This window comes from Acomys minous, assembly GCF_964271855.1.
Source record: "Acomys minous genome assembly, chromosome: 7".
Taxonomy (NCBI): domain Eukaryota; kingdom Metazoa; phylum Chordata; class Mammalia; order Rodentia; family Muridae; genus Acomys; species Acomys minous.
This window is the reverse complement of record NC_140488.1, coordinates 73,209,776-73,235,329: the sequence shown is the minus strand read 5'-3', so window position 1 is coordinate 73,235,329 and position 25,554 is coordinate 73,209,776. Positions and strand designations below refer to the sequence as shown.

General features: G+C 43.3%; 1 protein-coding gene across 1 annotated transcript; it reads right to left on the bottom strand.

Moving 5' to 3' along the window:
- Window positions 1–22,300: 22,300 nt before the first annotated feature.
- On the bottom strand, window positions 22,301–25,424 carry LOC311601216 (uncharacterized protein; the record flags this gene model as incomplete). Its single annotated transcript, XM_084788610.1, has 6 exons — window positions 22,301–22,440; window positions 23,359–23,602; window positions 23,760–23,826; window positions 24,721–24,839; window positions 25,136–25,194; window positions 25,301–25,424. 6 exons carry the CDS (start codon window positions 25,422–25,424, stop codon window positions 22,424–22,426), a joined length of 630 nt encoding a protein of 209 aa, XP_084644736.1. The 3' UTR covers window positions 22,301–22,423.
- Between the last annotated feature and the right edge of the window lie 130 nt (window positions 25,425–25,554).

Here is a 25,554-nt window from a genome sequence, read left to right as displayed (position 1 = left end):
AACAGTACAGCAACTCTCCAAATCTGTGTAACAATTGTATCAAATATGGTATCAGTCAAATATGGTATTCACACATATCCATGTATGGTTACTGATCACTTTGTCAACACATGGAGAAACATTTGAATGATTAATATATTACCTGGTCAAGTCAAGCAGTACAAATCCATATGAGATACATAGCACCAACACATGTGTGTTAATATCTATAATGGTAAGAAATGAACTTTCCAGAAGAACACATACAAACAAAACACTAGAAATGTAAGTCCTGGCACACTTAAATACCTGTTGAAGGAGTGGTTTAATATAAGGAATCAATGTATAACTAAAAGAAAGGATTGAGTTATACTATTTGAATATAACCTTGTGAAGCATATAAATGATTGGTTTTAAATCAGTTCTCCAATTTTGATGCCATGGAATCTAAAAAAGCAGAAAACAGAAAAATATAGAATTGGAACTTTCACTGATCATCAGCTGATCATATAAGAGGTCATATTTCCCACTGAGACTACCCACACATACTCACTGCTAAAAATGACAGGTAGGGAAAACCTCCCAGTTAAAGATCCAGAGAGGTAAGCAGTTGGATATCAGGCTCATACTAGGAATTTGATAAAGTTGAATACCTTTTAGCACTTCATGGACCCTCTTGTGGCCAACAAGCAAAAGGATCCTGAGCCTTCCTGTGCTCTACTATACAGCAAGGAGCAGGAAGGGACACAGCCCATTCCCTGAAACAACACTGGGGATCTCAGAAGATCTTTTTTTTCTTTCTTTTTTTCCAAGATATATATTATTTTATTAATTTGTTCTTGTTACATCTCAATGGTTATCCCATCCCTTGTATCCTCCCATTCTTCCCTCCCTCCCATTTTCCCCTTATTCCCCTCCCCTATGACAGTTCCTGAGGGGGATTTCCTCCCCCTGTATATGCTCATAGGGTATCAAGTCTCTTCTTGGTAACCTGCTGTCCTTCCTCTGAGTGCCACCAGGTCTCCCCCTCCAGGGAAAATGGACAAATATGAGGCACCAGAGTATGTGAGAAAGTCATATCCCACTCTCCACTCTACTGTGGAGAATGTTCTGACCATTGGCTAGATCTGGGTAGGAGTTTAAAGTTTACTGCCTGTATTGTCCTTGGCTGGTGCCTTAGTTTGAGCGGGACCCCTGGGCCCAAATCTGCCTATCATAATGTTCTACTTGTAGGTTTCTAGGACCCTCTGGATCCTTCTACTTTGCCATTCTCCCATGCTTGTCTCATCTAGAGTCCCAATAAGACGTCCTCCCCACTGTCCCAGGAGATCAAGGGAAAAGAGGAAGTCAAATTATCCCTATTTGCAGATGATATGATAGTCTACATAAGTGACCCTCAAAATTCCACCAGAGAACTCCTACAGCTGATAAACACCTTCAGCAAATTGGCTGGATACAAAATTAACTCAAAAAAGTCTGTAGCCTTCCTATACACAAATGACAAGCTTGCAGAGGAAGAAATTAGGAAAGCCACACCCTTCACATTAGCCACAAGCAATATAAAATATTTAGGATTTATTCTAATGAAGCAAGTGAAGGACTTGTTTGAAAAAAATTTTCAAAACTTTTTTCTTTTATTATAATTTATTCAGATTATATCCCGATTGTTATCACCTCAGAACTTACTCTCTGATGTCACATTAAGGTGATTTATAAAGCTTTTGCCCTATGCCTACAGGAAACCACAGCTGTGCATCTCGTGATGACTTGAAAAAGAAAGCAAGCCTTCAATAACATTTATAAGTTGTATTAATTACTTTTCTGTTGCTGTGATAAAACACCAGGACCTATAAGTCACCCTGTCTTTTAAAAAACTTTTTCTTCATACGCTTTGAATTTCACATCATGGACTCCAATCTCATGTATCTCTCAGTTCCTTCCTATCCATCCTCTGCCTTGAAGCCTCCTCCACAAAATAAAAATTAAAAAACCCAACAAACAAACAAACAAACAAAAAAGTGTCTTGCTGTGGAAGCTGTAGTGTATCACAGTGTGTCACACAGACTACCTTTTTGTACCCACATCTTTACTTGCAAATGTTCATTGCAATAAGTCACTGGTCAGGTTCAAGGTCTCTGGCTACTGCTACTCTATCAATACTTGATCCTTGATCTTCACCAGGACTCCTCTCAGATATCCTGTTGTTGCCCTGAGTCATAGAGATCCTACAGCTTTGGTTCAGCAGGACTGGCCCTACCATGTGCTCCAGAAGACCCTAGGTGGGATAGATGTTGGGGTGGGCCAACTCAAAGCCATGGATTTGGGCCTGGGTGGTAGCTAAGTTGGTCAGCTTTCCAGCTTTCCAGCTTTCCTGTACCCACACAACATGGGAGAGTTCTCCAGTTTTGCCCCAGCTAGCTCACCCAATACCACAGCCAACAAGGGGCAGGGAAACTTCTTCTGCTCTTATGCACTTGAAGCAGGCTCACCTTCACCCACACCATCAGGCCCAATTCTACTGTGTTGCCCAGGCAAGTGCCGGGCCTGCTTTCCCTCCTGAGCACTGCATCTGGCAAGGTGCTGAGCCATCTCTCCCTCCTGCTGCAGGTGGAAAAGAGCAAGGGGGAGGTGGCATCTCTCCTGCACCCATGCTACCTTACAGCTAATGAGTGGCAGGGCCAGCTCTCCCCTGCTTCTTCCCTCAATATTGGCTCACCCATGCCTTTGCCAACATGGTCAGTTACATTGTGCTGCCAGGTGTAAGGGCCCAGTCGCCAGAGTGCCACAGGTGGTGAGGGGCAGGATCTCCTGTTCTCTCAGTCAGCTCCAAGGAAATTTCTTAATTGAACTGCCTGTAAAATAAAAAAAGAAAGCTATGTACTTCAAATATATAGTGACACAGAATATACATTACTATTCCAAAATAGAGAAATGAGAGTAGATTGAAGAAATACAGGATCTTTATCCCAGCACTTGGGAGGCAGAGGCAGGAGAATTGCTGTGAGTTCGAGGCCAGCCGGGTCTACGAAGTGAGTCCAGGACAGCCAGGGCTACACAGGGAAAACCTGTCTCAATGCCTCCTGCCCCCCCAAAAACTAGAAAAGAAAAGAAAAGAGAGGATCAAGAACAAGAGCATAATCAAGTAAGGTAAATGCTAAAACCTGTAGCTCATGTCTGATGTTGAGACTTTAATTTCAAGGGGCTTGGGTGACCTATACAATAAAAGAAACAATCTAGTAAATAGTAAATCCTTAGACTGGAAGAGAATCCTGTTCACTCCATGTTTGAAAGAGGATTATTATCCAGAACACATAAAGAGCGGAAATGAAAATCAAAGAGCCAAGAAAACAATTGGACTCTGGTTCTGAACAAAGAGTTCTCAGAAGAAGAAGAACAGTGACTAAGAAACATCTTAGCAATTAGGGAAACACAAATTACAAGGGCTGTTAGACTTCATCTTACCTTGGAATGGCTAGCTGAGGTCAAGAGAACAAATGGCAGCAAATATTTCTGAACATGCGGGGAAACAGGGACCCTCACTCACTGCTAGTAGAATTGCAAGTTGTAGCAGCCCATCTGGACATCAGTGTGAATAATTACCAAAAGCTAAGGACAAATCTACTGTATGACCAAGCTATGCCACTACTTGACATATGCCCAAAAGATACACCATTTTACTCCACTGATACTTGCAGCTATATTGATTTCTCCTCTATTTACAATAGCTAGAAATGGGACCAGATTAAATGCACACGAGATACCATCCAGCTCTAAAGACAAAGGAAATAATGGAATTTTCAGGTAAATGGATGGATGAAAAACCGTGACACTGGGTGAGGTATTCTCTGGCCCAGATATAAAAAAATGCCACAGGTTTGCTCTTATTTTTGGATCCTAGCTCTGAATCTTTATATGTGATTATAACACATGGTATAACTGCAGAAAAAAGTGAAAGGAAATCAGGGTGTGGGGCTTCTATAGAGAAGAATAGTAGGGCACAGGTGCTATCAAAGAAGAGAAAGGAAAAAGTTGTGGGAGTAGAAGGGAGACAAGGATGGAGAAAGAAGTACAGGGGGTACAAACACTAAGGCTGCTTTTAAAAATTATGGGAAATCATATTGTTTTTGTTGGTTTCTCTGTGTAATCCTGGCTGTCCTAGACTCACTCTGTAGACCAGGCCAGCCTGGAACTCAAAGAGATCCTTTTGCCTCTGCCTCCCGAGAGCTGGGATTAAAAGCATGCACCACCATAGACAGTTTTGAATGCTTGTCTTTCCACTGAAGAGTGGTCCACTTACAAGAGCACATACTTCAAGAAAAGCGATTCTCCCTCTTCTAGAAGCTATCAATTGCCAAAAGCTCCCAAGATACAGGTTGTGCCCACCTCCTCTTTGCATGCTGGAATTTTTTCTGGCTTGAGCTTGCAAGGGATTTGTGCATGCTATATCAATTGTTGTGTAGCTTCCCCACTGTGTCCAGATGATGATTTCCTTATATTCACACACTGCCTCTAACCCTACACTGTGTCAGCCCCCTCTTCTTCAATTAGTCCAACTTTGTACAGACAAATAATTGGTGTTACCTCTGAGCACGATGGACACATCTTTAGAACCCAAATTTGCAGAATCTACAGAAATTTTAGAGCTGTCCTTTAATGTTGATTATGGGAAATCTGTAGGTGAGGAGGACCAAAAGATGGATAGTTCAGCGCTGCTGGAAATTATATTCCATGAATCCATCCCTCAGATCTTAGTGACAAGACACATCTGAAAGTCATCTATGAGAATGGAAATCTAGTCTGCAAATATATGTACATCAGTGTTGAGAAAGGTTTCTTTTGGTCACAGAAAAGTCAGAAGAGGCTGAGCAGTTATGTCTTCAGAAAGAAACATCTGAAAGATGTACTGTGAAATAAATCCTTTCTTTGGTCAAAGATGATGATCTGGAAGGAAAGAGGCAGAGTAAAGAAAACAGAGGAATCATCCAGAACAATCTGTCAGAAAATCTACTTTTCCTACAAAGGCAGGAGCCCTCACAGTGGTAGAAGCTTGCTAAACATCAGAATCTGACCGTGTTCTAGATCCAGCAATGTGGTAAATTTACTTTCAGTCCCTGTACCATACATATCCATGGCTTTGAAACATTTGGAAGTAAAACTTGAGCCATTTGGAGATTTACTCCTCAATTTTCAGTAATTGAATGTTTATCAAATCCTTGTGCTGTATTTATGTTGTAAATGAACATAGAACAGAGGTATCTTTTCTCTAGCATTCCAGTTACAAGACTACCTTATACCTTTCAAGGAAAACAACAAATCCTCCATGAAAACCGGTAATTATGCCCCTTTTCAAGGATAGCAGTCTGCTTTTCTCATGAGAATAGTCCTGGACCTTGTACTGAAAACTTGATCAATCCTTACTCTTCTGCTCTGGGTTCCCTGTTTGCCCAGCTGGTGGACTGCATATAATAACTTACAGAAATTGGTATGGCGTACACAAACCACTAGCAAGGGCAATTCAGTAAAATCCCTGTTTGTAGAGTTGTTTCCAGGATCAAATAGTGCTTCCCACACCTCATCTTCTACTCTGAGCCAACAAGTACTGGAGCTCAACCCTGTGGCTGAAAGAACACCAGAAAGAGCTCACCATGGGGCTCCTGCCTAAAACCCCAGCACTCAGAAGGCAAAGGCGTGAAGGCAACTGGGAGCTAAAGACAGTCTGGGCCACACAGTGGGTTGAGGCCCATCTGGGGCTACATAGTGAGGCCATATTTCAATAGTGTTTTGATGTGTCAGAGAGCTGGTTAGGCACATCAGAACACAGTCTGCTGGTCTGGAGGATCTGGCTTCTTTTGCCAGGACCCACATGGCAGCTCTTAGTCATCTGTAGCAAATTGAGTCCCAGAGGGTCCAGCAAGCTCTTCTGGCTTCTGGGGCACCTGCACGCATGTGGTTCCCAGGAAGGTAGGCATGCAAACCACCCAATAATATCAAACAACACAGTAAATCTTTATATACTCTTAAAAGCACAACAAAAGAAAAAACTAGGAGCCTAAGAAGCTACAAGCATCTGTCTGATGTTAGCAGTACTCCAGGACCACTAACTGCTTCAAGGTAATGAAGCTTCAGATTGTGTAGAGGGCCTGCATCCAAACCATTCATATTTTCCTGAGGTTGCCCAGAACTCAGTGGGTTGTTTATGTGTGCGTGGCTGGACACTCCCCTCTGTATGTCCGCAGGTTGGAGCCTAGTGGACTATGGGTTTCTTGCTCAAGCCCTTTCTACCATCTGTCTTAGGACACTGTTCCTCATTGAACCTGCTGGGTAGCATGAACGTGCTTGAATGGGAGAGCAAGGCCCAGTGATCCTCATGCAGTTGACACCCCACCCCCACCCAAGGCTCCACACCCACCAGTGTTGATACTGCAAGGCCGGGGCTCAACGATCATCATTTTTACGTGCTTTGGAGTGCAGACTATGGTCCTTAGGGTCACTGTGTACAGACTCAGTTGTCGCTACAGCTTCCACATGGTCACTGCTATTGTGGGTGTGGCAGAGGTTTGTGTTCAAAACAGGGTTTATCTATCCAAGCCTGGGTGTCCTGGGACTCAGTTCTGTATACTATGCTGACATCAAACTCAGAGATCTACCTCTCTCTGCTTTTCAAGTGAGCCCTGGGATTGGGGACACTTGACACCAGGACTCTGCCTTCTCTAGTCCCCAGGTGCTATACTTTAGAATGCTGAACAGATCTCTCAGCAAGCAAGTGGGTTCAAAACACTTGCACCACAAAATAGCGGCAATCCAGGGAGCCACCACTAGGGAGTGCAAGTCTCAGTCTTCTTCTCCCAGAAGACACTGGATGCTGGGTCACCTAGAGGTCAGCAAGGGTCGCAGAGCAGCCATAAGGTGGCAAGGAAGCATGTATGAGGTGAGTAAATTTAGAAGATCATTGGTCCAGAAGCAGGTGTTGGGGAGAGAGAGAGAGAGAAAGCAGCTCTGGCAGCTCATTGTCAGGAGTCTCAGCTGGCAGGGGAAGGAGCTGCATCTTCCCTCAGAAGCCCACTGCCTGATCCTAAGTGCCTGGACTCTGAGGTAACTAGAGGCTGGCCTCAAGAAAAAGACCCACAGGTTCCTTGTCCTGTTATCCCTGTACCCTTGATCTGGGTGGTTCCAATTCTTTCAGCATTTTGCCTCCTCAGGCGTGTCTATGGGGGTGAGGCCAGAGAAGCCGACTCTGCCACCATGTACACCAGCTGTCCCCAAAAGAAAACAAGGAACAGAAAATGGTTAAATCATGATATGGTAATGTGGTGCCATCATGAATTCAAGAACTTTTTCAGTCATGACCACAATTATTGCGATTTTGCAGAATTCTCTTTTGGTGGAAACATCTGAGATAGCATCTTGGATGTTTTTTCCATTGGTGAGTATCAAGTGTCCTTACCCATCACTTTTGATTAATTCTGGTTGTCAGTCTATTTTATTAGATACTAGAATGATTACTCCAGCTTGTTTCATGGCTTCATATGCTTAGAAACTCTTTTTCCAACCTTCCATTGTGAGGTCACGTCTATAAAACCTCATACAATAAGTGGGAGAATTCAGCACCCACTCTCTCACCAATGGATAGGTCATGGAGCCAGAAAATAAACAGAGAAATAGTGAAACTAACCAAGGTTATGTTTCAAGTGGAGAAGACCAGTATCTATGGTGCACTTCACCCAAATACAAAAGAATATATCTTCCGTTCAGCACATCAGGGAACCTTCTTCCAAACTACCCACACAGTCTGTCACAGAGCAAGCCTCAACAGATACACTAAGATTGAAATAACACCATGAGTTTTATTTGAACACCATGGATTAAGGCTAGACTTCAACAAAAACAGAGAGCAGACCAACTCATGGAAACTGAACAAAACTCTCTACTCAAAGACCACTCTAGGGAGGAAATAAAGAACAAAATTTCAGACTTTTTAAAATCAAATGAAAATAAAGGCACATACTAAAACTTAGAGCATACAATGAAAGTGGTGCTAATAGGAAAGTTTGCAACACTAAGTGCCTTAATGAAGACATTGGATAAATCTCATCCTACTGATTTAAAAATATGCCTGAAAGCTCTAGAGCAAAGAGAAACAGACACACTCAAGATGAGTCTTCTGCAGGAAATAATCATTCTTGGGGATGAAATCAACAGTTAGAGACAAAGACAACCATATAAAATATCAAGGAAACCAAGAGCTGATTAATCGAGAAAATCAACAAGATACAAATAGACGCTGAGGAAATCCAAAGAATTATTAGGTCTTACTTCAAAAGCCTGTACTCCACATAATAGGAAAATCAAAATGAAACGGGTGATTTTCTTGATAGGTACAACTTACCGATGTTAAATCAAGGTGAGATAAACAATTTTAAGGTCCTATAACAACTGAGGAAATAGAAATAGCTATGAAAAGTCTCCCAACCAAGAGAAAAAAGGCCCTGGGCCTGTTGGTCTTAGCACAGAAACATTGATACCTGAACCACACAAAGATTCAATTCAGAAAGGGAATGTCAGACCCATTTCCCTTGTTAACATAGATGCAAAAATACTCAATAAAGAGCCAGGCATGGTGGTGCACACTTAGTCTCGGAAAAACTCAGAATAAATACTCAATAAAATACTCACAGACCAGTTGAAGAACACATAAAAAAAACAGGTGCTCGCTTCGGCAGCACATATACTAAAATTGGAATGATACAGAGACGATTAGCATTGACCCTGCGCAAGGATGACACACAAATTCTTGAAGCATTCCATATTTTTGCTCAGCTCAGCCGCAGTTCTCCTGATGTCGCAGATGGTTTAGGCCCTGAGAATCTAGCTGAGCTTGACACGTGGTTCAGGCCCAGTGTCCCTGGCTGGACTTGGCTGGGGACCCGGAAGGCTGTGAATACCTTGGCCTGACCCAACACTCATTCAGAGATGCAGAACGATTGCAGGACCCACAGCAAAGGGGAGCTGAGGATCACTGGCTGTGAGAGCCCAAAACGACAGGGCTAACCTCCTGCCATCCACACCAGTGAAGCATCGGAGCTTCCAACCTACGGAAATCATGAGAAAAAAAGTGAATGTATCATCAGACTCCCTCCAACCAACTCTGGACGTTACCCAACAAAAACAGAGACTGCAAGATGTGTAAAGGACAGCGTAAAAGCATACGCAAAAAACCCCAAAACAACATGGGGTCTCCAGTTTTCAGCTATCCCAAAGAAAACAACCCAGAGAACTCAAATACAATGGAAACACAAGAAAATGATCTCAAATCCTTGGTAATGAGGATGATAATGGAGGAAACAAATAAAATTCATAATCAAATGTAGGAAGATGCAGCCAAACAGGTGAGAGACATAAAAGAAGCACATAGAATGGAACTGGAAAAATTTCAGGAAAATGCAAACAACCAGATGAAAGAAATAAAAAAATCTGTTCAAGATATGAAGATGAAAATGAATTCAATGATAAACACACAGACAGAAGAAAAGTGAGAACGTGAGACCTCAGAGAAGAAGGCGAGGGACACAGAGGTGAACTTTTCTAACAGAATCCAAGAGATGGAAGAACGAATGTCAGGGCTAGATGATACAATCACAGATCTTGAAGCAACCATTAAAGAAAATGCCAAATCTGGAAAACTCCTGACACAAAACATCCAAGAAATTAAGGACACCATGAAAAGAAGAAATCTGAGGATAATAGGCATTGAAGAAAGAGAAGATATCAGACTCCAAGGCCCAGAAACTATTCTCAACAAAATCATAGAAGAAAATTTCCCCAATCTAAAGAAAGAGATGCCTATAAACATACAAGAGGCATACAGAACACCAAATAGAATTGACCAGAAAAGAAAAACTGCCCATCAAATAATAATCAAAACACAAAACATACAGAACAAAGAAAAAATACTAAAAGCTGCAAGGGAAAAGGGCCAAATAACATTTAATGGCAAACCTATCAGAATTACACCCGACTTCTCAGCAGAGATCATCAAAGCCAGAAGGGTCTGTACAGAGGTCCTGCAAACCCTAAGAGACCACAGATGCCAGGCCAGACTACTTTACCCATCAAAACTATCAATAACCATTGATGGAGAAAACAAAATATTCCATGACAAAACCAAATTTAAACTGTACCTATCTACAAATCCAGTTTTACAGAAATTACTAGAAGGAAACCACCATCCAAAAGGGTCAAGCTACAACCAAAACTACTCAGGAAATAGATAACTATACCATGGCAAAAACACAACTACACAAAGGCTCGACTGTAACCAACATCAAAATTAAGACTCTTAACAGTCACTGGTCGTTAATATCTCTCAACATCAATGGCCTCAATTCTCCAATAAAAAGACACAGACTAACTGAATGGGTGCATAAACAAGATCCAACATTCTTCTGCATTCAAGAAACACATCCCACCCATAATGATAAGCATTACCTCAGGATAAAAGGTTGGAAAAAATATTCCAAGCAAATGGTCACAAGAAGCAAGCAGGCATAGCCATTTTAATATCGAACAAAATAGACTTTCAACCAAAATTAGTCAAAAGGGATGAGGACGGACACTTCATACTCATCAAAGGTAAAGTCAACCAAGGTGACATCACAATTCTGAACATCTATGCTCCAAATACAAGGGAACCCACATTGGTAAAAGATCTGCTAAAAAGGCTTAAACCACACATCGATCCCCACACAATAATAGTGGGAGACTTCAACACCCCACTCTCACTGAAGGACAAGTCATTGAAACAGAAACTAAGCCGAGAAATAACATCATTAACCAATGCCATGGGTCAAATGGATCTAACAGATATCTATAGAACCTTTCACCCAAACAAGAAAGAATATACCTTCTTCTCTGCACCCCATGGAACCTTCTCCAAAATTGATCACATTGTAGTTCACAAAGAAAGCCTCAACAGATACAAGAGGATTGAAATAATACCTTGTATCCTATCAGATCATCATGGGCTTAGGCTGCAATTCAACAACAACAGAAATAACAAAAAGCCTACACGTACGTGGAAACTAAACAACTCTCTGCTAAATGACACCTGGGTTAGGGAAGAAATAAAGAAAGAAATCAAGGAGTTTCTGAAATTAAATGAAAATGAAGGAACAACATACCCAAATTTGTGGGATACATTGAAAGTAGTGCTAAGAGGAAAATTCATAGCACTAAGTGCCTTTAAAAAGAAATTGGAAGCATCACACATAAGCATCTTAACGACACAACTGGAAGCCCTAGAAAAAAAAAAAAGAAGCAGAAACACCCAAAAAGAGTAGAAGTGTGGAAATAATCAAACTCAGAGGTGAAATTAACAAAATAGAAACTAAGAAAACAGTGCAAAGAATCAACAAAACCAAGAGCTGGTTCTTTGAGAAAATCAACAAGATAGACAGACCGTTAGCCATACTAACTAAAAGGCAGAGAGACAGTATTGAAATCAACAAAATCAGAAATGAAGAAGGAGACATAACAACAGACACTGAAGAAATACAAAGAATCATAAGATCCTACTTTGAAGGCATATATGCCACAAAATTTGAAAATCTAAGGGAAATGGATGATTTTCTTGATCAATTTCACTTCCCAAAGTTGAGTGAAGAACAGATAAACAAGCTAAATAGTCCCATTTCCCCTACAGAAATAGAAGCAGTCATTGATAGTCTCCCAACCAAAAAAAGCCCAGGGCCAGATGGTTTCAGTGCAGAATTCTACCAGACCTTCAAGGGCGAGCTAGTACCAATACTCTTCAAGCTACTCCAAAAGATAGAAAGGGATGGAACATTACCAAATTCATTCTCTGAGTCCATAGTCTCATTGATACCTAAACCTCACAAAGACTCAACAAAGAAAGAGAATTTCAGACCAATTTCTCTTATGAACATTGATGCAAAAATACTAAATAAAATACTTGCAAAATGAATACAAGAACACATCAAAGATATCATTCATCATGACCAAGTAGGCTTCATTGCAGGCATGCAGGGATGGTTTAATATACGGAAATCCATCAATGTAATCCACCAGATAAACAAACTGAAAATAAAAAACCACATGATCATCTCTTTAGATGCAGAGAAAGCATTTGATAAAATCCAACACCCATTCATGTTTAAAGTTTTAGAGAGATCGGGGATACAAGGCACTTTCCTCAACATAATAAAGGCTATATACAGCAAGCCAATAGCCAAAATCAAAGTAAATGGTGAGATACTCAAGGAAATTCCTCTAAAATCGGGAACAAGGCAAGGCTGCCCACTCTCTCCATATCTCTTCAATATAGTCCTCGAAGTTCTAGCCAGAGCAATAAGACAACAAAAGGAGATCAAGGGTATCCAAATAGGAAAGAAAGAAGTCAAACTATCCCTATTTGCAGATGATATGATAGTCTACACAAGTGACCCTCAAAATTCCACCAGAGAACTCCTACAGCTGATAAACACCTTCAGCAAATTGGCTGGATACAAAATTAACTCAAAAAAGTCTGCAGCCTTCCTATACACAAACGACAAGCTTGCAGAGGAAGAAATTAGGAAAGCCACACCCTTCACATTAGCCACAAGCAATATAAAATATTTAGGAGTTACTCTGACGAAGCAAGTGAAGGACTTGTTTGAAAAAATTCAAAACTCTGAAGAAAGAGATTGGAGACGACATGAGAAGATGGAATGATCTTCTGTGCTCATGGATCGGGAGAATTAACATAGTAAAAATGGCCATCCTACCAAAAGAAATCTACAGATTCAATGCAATCCCTATCAGAATACCTACACATTTTTTAAAGGCATTGAAAGTTCAATTCTGAACTTCATATGGAAAAACAAAAAAGCCAGAACAGCTAAAACAATCTTGTACAACAAAAGGTGCTCCGGAGGAATCTCCATACCTGATCTAAAACTGTACTAGTAAAGCAAGAGTAAATAAAATAGCATGGTACTGGCACAGCAACAGGCTGGTTGATCAGTGGAATCGAATCTAAGACCCAGATATAAATCCACACACATATGGTCACTTGATTTTTGACAAAGAAGCCAAATCCACTCAATGGAAAAAGGATAGCATCTTCAACAAATGGTGCTGGTCTAACTGGATGTCTATGTGTAAAAAAAAGCAACAGGACCCATATTTGTCACCTTGCACAAAACTCAAATCCAAGTGGATTAAAGACCTCAACATAAAACCAGAGACACTAAGTCACTTAGAAGAAAAAGTAAGGAAGAGCCTGGAACATATTGGCACAGGAGACAACTTCCTGAACAGAACACTAACGACGCAGGCATTAATGTCAACAATTAACAAATGGGACCTCATGAGGCTAGGAAGCTTCTGTAAGGCAGGAAACACTGTGAAGAGAACAAAGCGACAGCCTACAGACTGGGAAAAGATCTTCACCAACCCTACATCTGACAAAGGTCTAATATCCAAAATATATAAAGAACTCAAAAAATTAAACACCACCAAACCAAATAACCCAATTGAGAAATAGGGCTTAGAACTAAACAGAGAATTCTCAACCAAGGAATACCAAATGGCTGAGAAACACTTAAAGAAATGCTCAACCTCCTTAATCATCAAGGAAATGCAAATCAAAACAACTCTGAGATTCCATCTTACACCCATTGGAATAGCTAAGATCAAAAATTCAAGCGACACCACATGCTGTCGAGGATGTGGGGAGAGGGGAATACTCCTTCATTGCTGGTAGGAATGCAAACTAGTACAGCCACTTTGGAAATCTATCTGGTGCTATCTCAGAAAAATGGGAATAGGGCTTCCTCAAGACCCAGCTATTCCACTCCTTGGAATATACCCAGAAGATGCTCCAGAACACAACAAGGACATTTGCTCAACCATGTTCATAGCAGCCTGATTCATAATAGCCAGAACATGGAAACAGCCTAAGTGTCCATCAATAAAAGAATGGATAAAGAAACTGTGGTACATATACACTTTGGAATACTATTCAGCTATTAAAAACAAGGAATTCCCGAAATTTGTGGATAAATGAATTGAGCTACAAATGATCATAATGAGTGAGTTAACCCAGATGCGGAAAGACTCAAATGGTATATACTCACGTATATCTGCATATTATCCCAAGGGGCATGTCACATAAAAGCCTTCAATTACCAGGAAACTGGGACAGTGGGGAGGACATCTTATTGGGACTCAAGATGAGAGAAGCATGGGAGAATGGCAAAGTAGAAGGATCCAGAGGGTCCTAGAAACCTACAAGTAGAACATTATGATAGGCAGATTTGGGCCCAGGGGTCACGCTCAAACTAAGGCACCAACCAAGGACAATACAGGTGGTAAACCTTAAACCCCTACCCAGATCTAGTCAATGGTCAGAACATTCTCCACAGTAGAGTGGGGAGTGAGATATGACTTTCTCACGTACTCTGGTGCCTCATATTTGACCATTATCCCTGGAGGGGGAGACCTGGTGGCACTCAGAGGAAGGACAGCAGGTTACCAAGAAGAGACTTGATACCTTATGAGCATATACAGAGGGAGGAAATCCCCCTCAGGAACAGTCATAGTGGAGGGAAGTAAGTGGAATATGGGAGGGAGGGAAGAATTGGAGGATACAAGGGATGGGATAACCATTGAGATGTAACTAGAACAAATTAATAAAATTTAAAAAAAAGAAAAAAGAAAACAGCCACCATGTTCAAGTTGGCTTCATCCCAGTATTACAGCGATGGTTCAGTATACAAATATCCACCAATAGAATCCACCATATTAGTAAATTGAAATACAAAAAGCACATGAGCATATCATTAGATGCATAAAAATCCTTTGAGAGAATCCCAAAGCCATTCATGTTGAAAGACTTGGAGTGATCACTGATACAAGGCAGATACTTAAACGTGAGAAAGGCAATATATAGCCAGCCAATAGACACCATCAAATTAGGTGGTGAGAAACGTAAAGCAATTCCACTAAAATCAGAGAGAAGACAAGTCTCGCCACTCTCTCCATATCACTAAAATAAAGTTCTTGAAGTTCAAGCTAGATCAATAAGACAACCAAGTGAGATCAAGGGGACACAAATTGGAAAAGAAAGAGTCAAGATATTGCCATTCACAGATACAGCGGTTAAAAACACTTTCAGCAAAGAGGCTAGATGCAAAACCAACTAAAAAATAATCAGTAGCCCTTCATTAAATAAACTATAAAGGGTCGAGAAGGAAATTATGGAAACAACACAATTCACAATAGACAAAAATAATGTCAAATATCTTGGTGTAAATCTAACCAACAAAGGGAAAGGCTTGTATGACAAGAACTTCAAGTCTTTGAAGGAAGAATTTGAAGAAGATAAAATAACATGGACAGATCTCCCATGCTGTTTGACCAGGAGAATAAACATACTAAAAATGGCCATCTTACCAAAAGTAATGTGCAAACTCAAAACAATTCTCATGGAATTCCAACACAATTCTTTACAGACCTTAAAAGAGCAATCCTTTACCTTACATGGGAAACAACAGGATAGCTAAAACAATTGTGTACAATAAATCCTTGTTTCACAATTCCTTGTTTCAAGATGTACTACAGAGCAATAATAATACAAAACAGTAAGGTTTTGTCCTAAAAACTAAACAAATTGTTCAATGGAATCTCATCCAAGCCCCAGAAATAAGCCCACACACCTACCAACATTTGATTTTTGAAAATAAGACAAAACAACACAACGGAAAATTGAATGCATCTCCAACCAATGCTATTGCTCTAACTAGATGTCTGCCTTGACAAGAACAAAAATGGATCAATGTTCATCATCCTGTACAAAACTCAAATCCAAGGGGATCAAAGACCTCAACAAAACTGGATACACTAAATCTAATAGAAGAGCAAGTGGGGAATGGCCTTGAACGCATTGGTACAGGAAACAACATTCTGAACAGAACTGCTCAGGCAGTAAGATCAACGAGTAATAAATGGGACCTCTTGAGACTGAAAAGCTTCCTTGAGGCAGAGGACACTGTCAATAGGATGAAACAGCAGCCTCCAGACTGCGAAAGGTTCTTCACCATTCCTACATTGGAGAGAGGACTAATATCAAAAAATATACAAAGATCTCAACAAATTAAACACCGACAAATGAAATAACCTTACTTTAAAAAAAATAGGGTTCAGGGAAAAACAGATAATTCTCAACAGAGGAACATTGAATGGACGAGAAACACATTAAGAAATGGTCAACACCCTCTGGTTATCATGGAAATGAAAATCAAAATGACTCTGAGAGTCCGTCTTACTCCTATCAGAATAGCTAAGATAAAAACTCAGGTGACGGCACATGTTGGCGAAGATGTGGATCAAGTGGAACACTCCTCCATTGCTGGTGGGACAACAAACTGTCACAACCACTTTGGAAACAATCTGGAGCACTCTCAGAAAATTTGGAATAATACTACCTCCACACCCAGCTATACGATTCCTGAGCATACACACGAAAGATGCTCCACCTTACCACAGGTGCACTTGCTCTACTATGGATCTATGCCTATGCTTTACATGCAGATTTATTTGTAATAGTCAGAATAGGAAACAACCTAACTGTCTCTCAGCTGAAGGATGGATAAAGAAAGTATGGTACATTCGTACAATGAAATACTACTCACCTGTTAAAAAAACATCATGCTATTTACATGCAAATAGATGGAACGACAAAAGATCACCTGAGAGACATTGGCTATAAAAAACAGGATAACGTGGCTACAATCTACAGACCCAAAGAATTCTAAGTAATACGGAGGGCTCAAGGGAAGATGCTTGAATCTTACTCAGTTGGGGAAATAAAGTAGGCGCTGGACGAGAACGGAGGGAGGGAACTGAGTAGAAGAGGGCATGGGAATGGGACCAGCGGGGGAGACTAGGAGTAGGGAGAGCCGGGGCGGGCACAGAGGGCTCCTCGAGAGAACAAAAATCAGAGGTAGGGGGCATCCTTTGGTTGTGCCAGAGACTTGGGATAGGGGGGCTCCAGGAAGTCTATTGAGGCCATCCTCCTGAGATTCCTTCCTGCTGGGGATATGGAGCCAGATTGGCCTCCTCCTATAGCCTGGTAGGATTTCCAGGGGAGGGATAAGGACATCAAAGACCCACAGAACCATTGACGAGAGATTTGTCCCTCCTACAGCTGTGGGAATGATTGAGGGGATGGACAACCAATGCCTGGCCCTACTTGAGAACCACACCATGGCAGAGAACCAATCCCTGAGACTATGAGTGTTATTCCTCTGTGATTACACAGAGGAGCCTAGCATAGCTGTTCTCTGAGGGACTTCAGCCATCTCCACGTGGAAGCAGACGCAGAGACCCAAACTTTAGAGTCCTATGGAAGAGCTGGGGGAAGGACTGAGGGAGCCAGAGTGGTCAAGAACAGCACAAGAAGATCTACAGAGTCAACTAAACTGTTCCCATAGGGGCTCAGAGTGACTGAACCAGCAACCAAAGAGCATGCAGGGACTAATCATGGCCCTCTGCACACATGTAGCAGATGAACAGTTTGATCTTCATTTTGGTCCTGCAACAACTGGAGCGTGGTGGGGATGGGCTTGCCACTGACTCTGATACCTCCCTTTGGATCCCATTCTGCTACTGGGCTGTTTTGTCTGGGTTCAGTGGGAGAGGGATCACCTAGCCCTTCAGCAACTTAGTGTGCCAGGACAGATAGGTGCCCACGGGGGGACCTTCCCTTTATCTGAGAAAGGGAGGGAGAATCGGGGTGGTTTTGGTTGGGGCCGGGACACTGGGAAGAGAGGAGGAGGAGGGTGCTGCACACAGGATGTAAAGTGAATGAATGAAGGAAGGAAGGAAGGATAAATAGAAAAGAGAGGCTGAAGTGGTAAGGTTACAAGTATAGGTCATGCACAGTCCTGTGGGTGAGAATAAGAAGGAAAGGCATCGACTACACTATAATTTGTTCAAAAATGCCATAGTGACATCTCATACCTTTTTTGCTAAGTTAAAAAATATATCTAAATTCTTATGAGAAGCATGTGTGTGTGTTTGTGTGTGTGTGTGTGTGTGTGTGTGTGTGTGTGTGTGTGTGTGTGAGAGAGAGAGAGAGAGAGAGAGAGAGAGACAGACAGACAGACAGACAGACAGCCAGACAGACAGACAGACACTCAGAGACAGAGAGAGAGAGAGAGAGAGGGCAGAAGGCTAAGGAAGTCTTTTGACTTACATGCATGAGGATGCGAGGCCATTCCCACACTCCATGCTAAAGGCCTGGTACAAATGGTTTTGTCTGCTTATAACTCCAGAGTGGCAGAAATTGAGAGTGGTGACTCTCTGTCATTCATAGACCTGCTGGCCTAGTATGCTCGGACAGTTGGTGGCCAGTGAGGAAACCATGTCTTATAGACAAATGTGGATACAGTCTGAGAAAGAAACAGATATGGACATTTTGCACACCTTCATGAGTGCTCAGACACACACATACAAACACACACACATACACACACTAGCAGAAACACACACACACACACACACACACACACACACACACACACACATATGCACACACAGCAAGAAGCTGTACCTAAACTCCCAGGTATATGTTCATGACCACACCCCAAAATAAACCTTACAAAACCACTCTTCCTTGTTGGCTTCAAATCCTTCAGGATTACATTAATTTTTACCAGAAATGTAGACAAACAACACGCTGAGTAGGCCAAAGAGTACTCGTGCTATAGAACTGGTTTGTGCCACATTCTTGGTATCCAGTTCAAAGCAAGCCTTCCCCATACCTTGACCAAGGTTTTCTCCTATCTAGGTGACCTCCAGGCTCTTGCCACAGTGCTCCCACATTCTCTAAGGTGCTGTGGAATCAGCTCTGTAGCTGGCAGCCTAACAGTAGGTAGTGAATACAAGGTGCCCCAAAGACATATCCAGGCCTTCAGAATCTTAGTGGAGCTGATGGGTGACAGATACCAAGTTTCAGACAAGCTAATGTATCCATGTGGTTGCAAAACACACACACACAAACACACACACACACACACACACACACACACACACACACACACACACACACACACACACACACCGAGATCCACTCAGTCCTGTTCCTCTAGAAAACCCAGCATCACACACTGCGATGTTGAACTTTCCTTTATGAATTAACATTTGTCACTTGTGGGTTTTTTTTCTTTTTTCTTTTTTTGCTTGTTTATTATTTTGTTAATGAAGACTACTCATGAATTTGGTCTGTTTTCCATTTAGGTGTTTTTCTTGTTAGGGTCTGGCCACTGTTACACATACATATCTAATATTATCTCTCATAGAACACATGGTCTGGAAATTTTCTCTTCTAGTGTGAACGTTGTCAGAAATCTGGATGATTATCCCTGTACTCAAAGATACAGAGCAATCAAGTTGAAAGGAAAACTATGGCAGCCTCTAACCATTGCTGTCCTCCAGAACCACCTCTGCATTTTGAAATACCGTTGCAGCCACAATGTCCCCTGCCAGTTTCTACCTTTGTCTGTTTTCTGATACCAAAAAGAATACTTGAAGTTGGGTCTTCCTTTGTAAATACAGACATTTAATTGGGCTTATGTACAGGACCCTGGGTAGACAGAGCTCAGGTGGCAACCTCTAGTAGAATGCGGGTGCTGCTTTCCCCACAGTTAAGCTTGCAAGCAACAATGGGCACAGGCAAAGGACACAAAGCCTCCCTTCACATCAGCCCACTCTTGATCAATTTCCCTACTTCTTTCTCCTGACCCAGAGCTATTATACAAGGGCCTCGCAGCTTTGGAGATGAAAAGAAAAGCAGGAGAAGATGCCATTGTTGTAAACCACACATGTCAAAAACACACCCAAGCAATTGGAGACACAGAAAGGTGGATCTCTGTGAGTTTGATGCCAGGCTGGGCTATAAAGAGAGTCCAGGACAGACAGGGCTACACACACACACACACACACACACACACACACACACACAAATCTGTCTTGAAAAACAAACACACAAACAAACAAAAAGAGTCAAGCACTAAGGAGGAGATAAGTATCATGGGAAAGCACTCAGCACGGTAACCCTCAGGTGACCTTGACTTCTGCACAGTAAGCATGACTGACTCTTCATTTCTCCAGAACAGAAGTAGAAGACTGATGGTAGAACATTAGATTTGGGCAAGAACCTTGTGACTGGTGGTCACTGTCTCTTCTCCCAGGGTCTCTAGTGCAGCCTGGACACGACCATGGCAGGCCATCTTAGAGGAGCATCTCAATGGGACTGCCAGCACGCAGAAGGACTGGGGGCACACCACACAGCACCCATGTCCATCTCTGGCTTGCTGGTTCACTCTTCTTCCACACAGCCAGGCAGTGTGGCAGAGATTTGGCACTTGTACCCCTGCCAAGTTACACTGCGGGCTTCTCTGGACCACAACTTTGCAACACAGTTCCAACCAACATGATCTGACTGCATGGCTACCACAAGGCCATGGTGTGGTGAAGCTGTGTGACCACAAGTGAAGCCGGGGTTCTTTGGATTCTAGAAGACCTGAGAATCACGTGGTTTGCTATGGTTTGATGATGCTGGCCATCAGATGCCGCACTGTGATGGGCTATCCATCCTGTGTACTGTCACAGTCTTCCTCTTTATTTGGATTCAGTTTTCTCTATTTTGCCTGAGCACCTTAGGTGCAGAAAAGTATGGAGCCACATCCGGATATGATTTTCTTCTAATTAGGTGGCTCCTAACTTAAAGATTTCCCACCTACCCTCTGAATAGTTTCCTGGTCAGCCCTGGCTCCCATGGATGTCAGGGTTTTAGATTTCTCCTGTTATGTGGAGGTTGACCCAGTATGGAAATGTACTTAGGAGGTCAGAACCTGTCTCAATTCTTACCCAGATGAGAGATTTTTTTATCTTATGCAAGATGTTTCCAGCAAAAGAGAATTCTGCAAATTCGGGATGTTTGTGTTCATGAGTACAGAGTTGAATCAGCACTGCATTGCCATATTGCGACTTAACCATTTTCTGTTCCCTTGTTTTATTCTTTTGGGGTAGATGGGGCAGTAGTGGGTTTTGGTTTTGGTAGTCAATTCAAGGATCATGAAACAGATTTTGGCTGACAGTTGGAAGCAATGTGGTTACATGCCATGTCCTCAAAACCAAATTAGACAAAATGATCTTAGTGTCAGATAAGTATTTATAAGGACACTTGTTGTACAGGGGTATTTCCGTGGGTTAAACTTTTGGTTGTGACTACACTTGTTCAGTTCCTATTTACAATCGATGTAGAAACCTATACTGTAGGGGACAGGCTACATGGCCACCTTGCCAGAGCCTAGGTTCCTATTTCTCCAGCAGTCTGCCATTCACCCGAAACCAGCTGACCTTGTCATATGTCGGCAATTAGACACCTGTTGTGGTTTATTGTGGGGGCTGGTCATTCTAGACCCCCGAGCTACTCCTTTTCCCGAAAGGCGACTGATAAGATCAGATTAAAGGCCAGCTGCCTGCGAGCAGCAGTTCCGGGAGCCTTTTCTTGACTAACCAGATGCTTCAAGACTTACCTGGAATCTCTCTCCTGCAATTATAGCAGCTGTAAAGGTAGACCCCTGCTGGAGCATTCCAGAGTTAGGTATCCACAGCAACCCTTGCTTACGCAAATACCCATGCCTCTGTGCCTATATAAACTCTGTGAAAATTTTCAATAAATGGGGTTTGATCAGAATGGAGACTTGCCCCCTTCTTCGTGTCTAGTGTTCTGTCTCTATACAGGAAAATTGTCCCCCGAGAGGACACAGTTGCATTGGGTGTGAGCACATGGTTGCAAAACCATGGCGCTAGATTACTTCAATGTCATGGTCAATAGGGTTATGCTTTTCACAGTATAGAGGCAATCTTTGAGTGTGGTAGTGTGGACCAGTGAAATGTAAAAGGTTAGTCTCCCTGTAAGTAATATCATAGTGGTACATGCAGCCCAACTACTAAAATGTGATTCTTGATACCGTAGTGCCAGAAGGCTAGGCCCTAGGGGCAAAGGGGGAATGTAGTTGTAATAGGCTGAGAACGTTGTGAACAGAGAGTTCCTCATATGTTGCACAGTGCAGCTCTAAAGACACAATGAAAGAGCCAAGCCTTCCGAAGGACAAACACGATGGCAGGGTCAAAACGTCCAGTCACATTTAAGCCATTTTGCTACCTCACACTGAGGGGTTGAATGTCCACACAACAACTAAAGGGTTAAGGAAAACAGAACCATTGTGAACAGGAAAATATATATCAAACAGTGGGGTTGCCACTTTGGCTTCCTTAAGGCAAGTGTTGGGTGCAAGGCAGATGTCCCCTTGCCAGTCACCAAAGCAGAGTGTGTTTGCTGAGGTGACACAGAGAGGTGGGACAGCTGCAGCCTTCACTCTCCATCAGGAACTGCAGACAGAAAGGCAAAGGCAAAGTCAGATCACAAATATGTGACAGCCTGGCTCTCTAGTCATAACATTGTGTGCCAGAAGTGTAAGAGGCTCACTGCGATGAACCAACAGACCTGTTCCTAGGTGAATGCCTTCTCTCTAGCACTGGCTCCACCTTCATTCCCTGCCCTAGTTCCCATTTGGTCAACCCCAGGTACTCAGAGAGGAACCTGGCATTCCTTTATCCCCATGCCTGGGGGGAATGCTTACACTGCCCACCCAGATAGATCCCTGTGAGACTAAAGCACCCCAACCTCATTTAGCATCTTCCTTCAAGGATACCCACAAAGAGTGGATTCCCACTCACCCTGGGCTCTTAATTGACTGTTTTTACCCAGCAGCCTTGTTTTCAAGCTTCCCTGGCTCTGAAATTCTCCTCTGCACTCACAGACCCCTTCCTGGATAGAACTCTGAGGTTTGCTGACAAAATTCAGTCTGGGAAGGTATCCATGTTCCATGTGCACAAGGAAAATATCCTGAGTTGGGATGACGATCTCCCCCACATCACAGACACCTATGCCCCGTGCATATGCTGCTAGGCCTTGTCAGGCTGCTGTGGACTGAGACACAGCTGCTGACTGGGAGACATCTCTCCTAGTTCTTTTCCTTCCACTGCCCTCCTGCAAGACTTTCCCACCTTTAGCACCTCACAGTTTTCTTGACTTCTGGGCACTGGCCCTCTGCTTTTGAGCAAAACACTAGATAGGTGAAGACCTAAGCAGACACTGGGGTCCACTTTCTCACTCCCATTGAGTAGTAGGCGTCCCTGGCCGACACGTGCAGGAAACCACCAGCTCTAGCTACCTCTCTCTCAGCATAAGCCCTCCAGTTTTCCCAGTCTATCCACTCCATGTCCCTCATCCAAGCAGCCACCAACCTGCTGTCCTGCAAGTCTCTTGCCACGCTGGAGGGGAGTTGTGCAGAATCAGGAGAGCCTCGGCAGCCTCCATGACCCTCTGCCTGTCTACCTCAGCAGAAAAGCTGCCCTGGTTCGAGATGTCTGGGGCCCTAGAGTGGACTGCAGGGTTCGCAGGGTTCTGGTTGGAGATGTCATTGATCTGGGGTGTGCTGTCTCTTCCCACGTTGGTACTTTGAGAGTCCTGGGAACTGATGGTGGGGACCTGCAAAAAGAAGTTGTGAGAGAAGGAATTATGACAAACCATACCTCCATCCTTGATGACAGTGGACCCTTCAGCCATCATTCCGTCCCACCAAACACCCAGCTCTAGTGCTTCCCAAAGCCCACCCTCTCCCAGGACATCACCCCCAGTCATTTACCAGGAGCTGTGCTGGCCGTACTGACCGGGCAATGCAGCCGCAGGGATGCATGACCACAGAAGACAACCTGACAACGTGAGGAGAGGAAACATGGACACTAAAGGCGCTGCTGACAACCCCTGCAAGCTCACAGGGAGAGCTGGGTGCTCTGCAAGGTCAGCCTGGGGGAGGGGAATATCTGAGGATAGCAGGACCAATGACACCACTGTGGTAGGACTGGAATTGTTCTGATTTCTGTATCACTGCTTCTCAGAGTCACCTTCCACATCACTTCTCTAGGAACCACCTTTTCTGAACTCTTTCCTCCCCGGGTACAGAAAGGTGACCAAGAACTGTTCTAATCTGGAAAGCAGCAGGGAAGATGGGACCGTGGTCCTCTCAGAGACCGGCTCTGGCCTCCACTTGGCCCATGCTCTTCCTGACGGGACACGTTCTCTGTTGGCCTGCAACACTCCCCGGGGCCTCTCTGGCAGGTCCAGTTATGCCTCCAGATTTCTGCAGAGCCTCCTCCCATGCCCACTCACTTTGGGTGCAGGAATAGTCTCAGCGCACTGGGAGCCAGCTGTGTGCTGTGCGCATTGTGCCTGTCCTCCTTAATGCTGCTGTGCAGACTAGTCTCCGCAACCGCCTGCACTGAGGGAAAAGCTCACAGTGATACTTTTCCAAGTATGCCATACAGAATACAGGAAAGCCCAGAGGTGTGTGTCTTTGCAAGTCTGGCTGCAACGTTGCTCTGCTATTCCCCTGTCATTTTTTTCCTTCCTTCTTTCTTCTCTACTTCCTTCCTTGTTTCCTTCCTCCCTACCTCCTTCCCTTCCTTCCTTCTTTCTCCTCTTGCTCTGTGTCCTCCGCCACCCACATGGTCTTCCTTCTTTCTCTCCTAACCTTATCGTACTAATAACGTGATTTCTCACACAGGACAGTAAGCCAGAGCTGGCCCTGTGGGCTTTGTTGTACTCACAGACAGGGAATAAACATGGGATGCCAAGGATCACATGAGAAAGGAATGGGCATTCGATGACTGAAGATCATAGGTGAAAAGGCTGGGGGGCAGTGGAGCAGTGGCACTTGGATGCTTTCCTGCAACAGCACACATCCTTGTTCAAGATCAGGTCGGACACTCCAGAGAGAAGGGATAGGAATGCTTCAAAAACCGGAGATATGCATAAAGAATTACAGAGCTTTCCAAAACTTGATGACCGAACAATACCACGCTTTAGGTTTTCCTTTTAGGTCAGAACATACTAAGACCCAAAGGGAAGTGACTTTCCCAACACAGGAATTTGTCTAGAGACAAAGACGTTAGGACCCAGTTGAAACGGTACGGATGGTGACTGCTGGCGTGGACTCTCTCTGGACCTGCACATTTTCCTTACCTCTGGGGGAACTGTGTGAGGCAGGACTTCAGGCTGGAAATGAAGATCCTGTTGCTCATCTGGAAGAGACCATGCAGAGATGGTGTGAGCATCCCTTCCCACCGTAGTCTCCTGAAAGCACCCACTCCATTTGAGGACTCCTGCCCCTGCCAATCTTTACCGTACCCCCTCCACAAAGTCTCCGTTTCATGTGTACGTGGGACACGTGACACAGAATGGGCATCTTATACCTGGACAGATTCAGGTCCTGAGAAGTATTGCCTAAGGCCACATTTCTAATCGATGGCATGACTGGTGATAGAAACACTTAGGATTACTGCACCCAAAGTGACACCAAACCCCTAGCCAGACACACTGACCCACAACATCTGATGTGGTGGAACTCTCTTCAGCGTTCAGAGGAGATTTGGGGTCTTCAG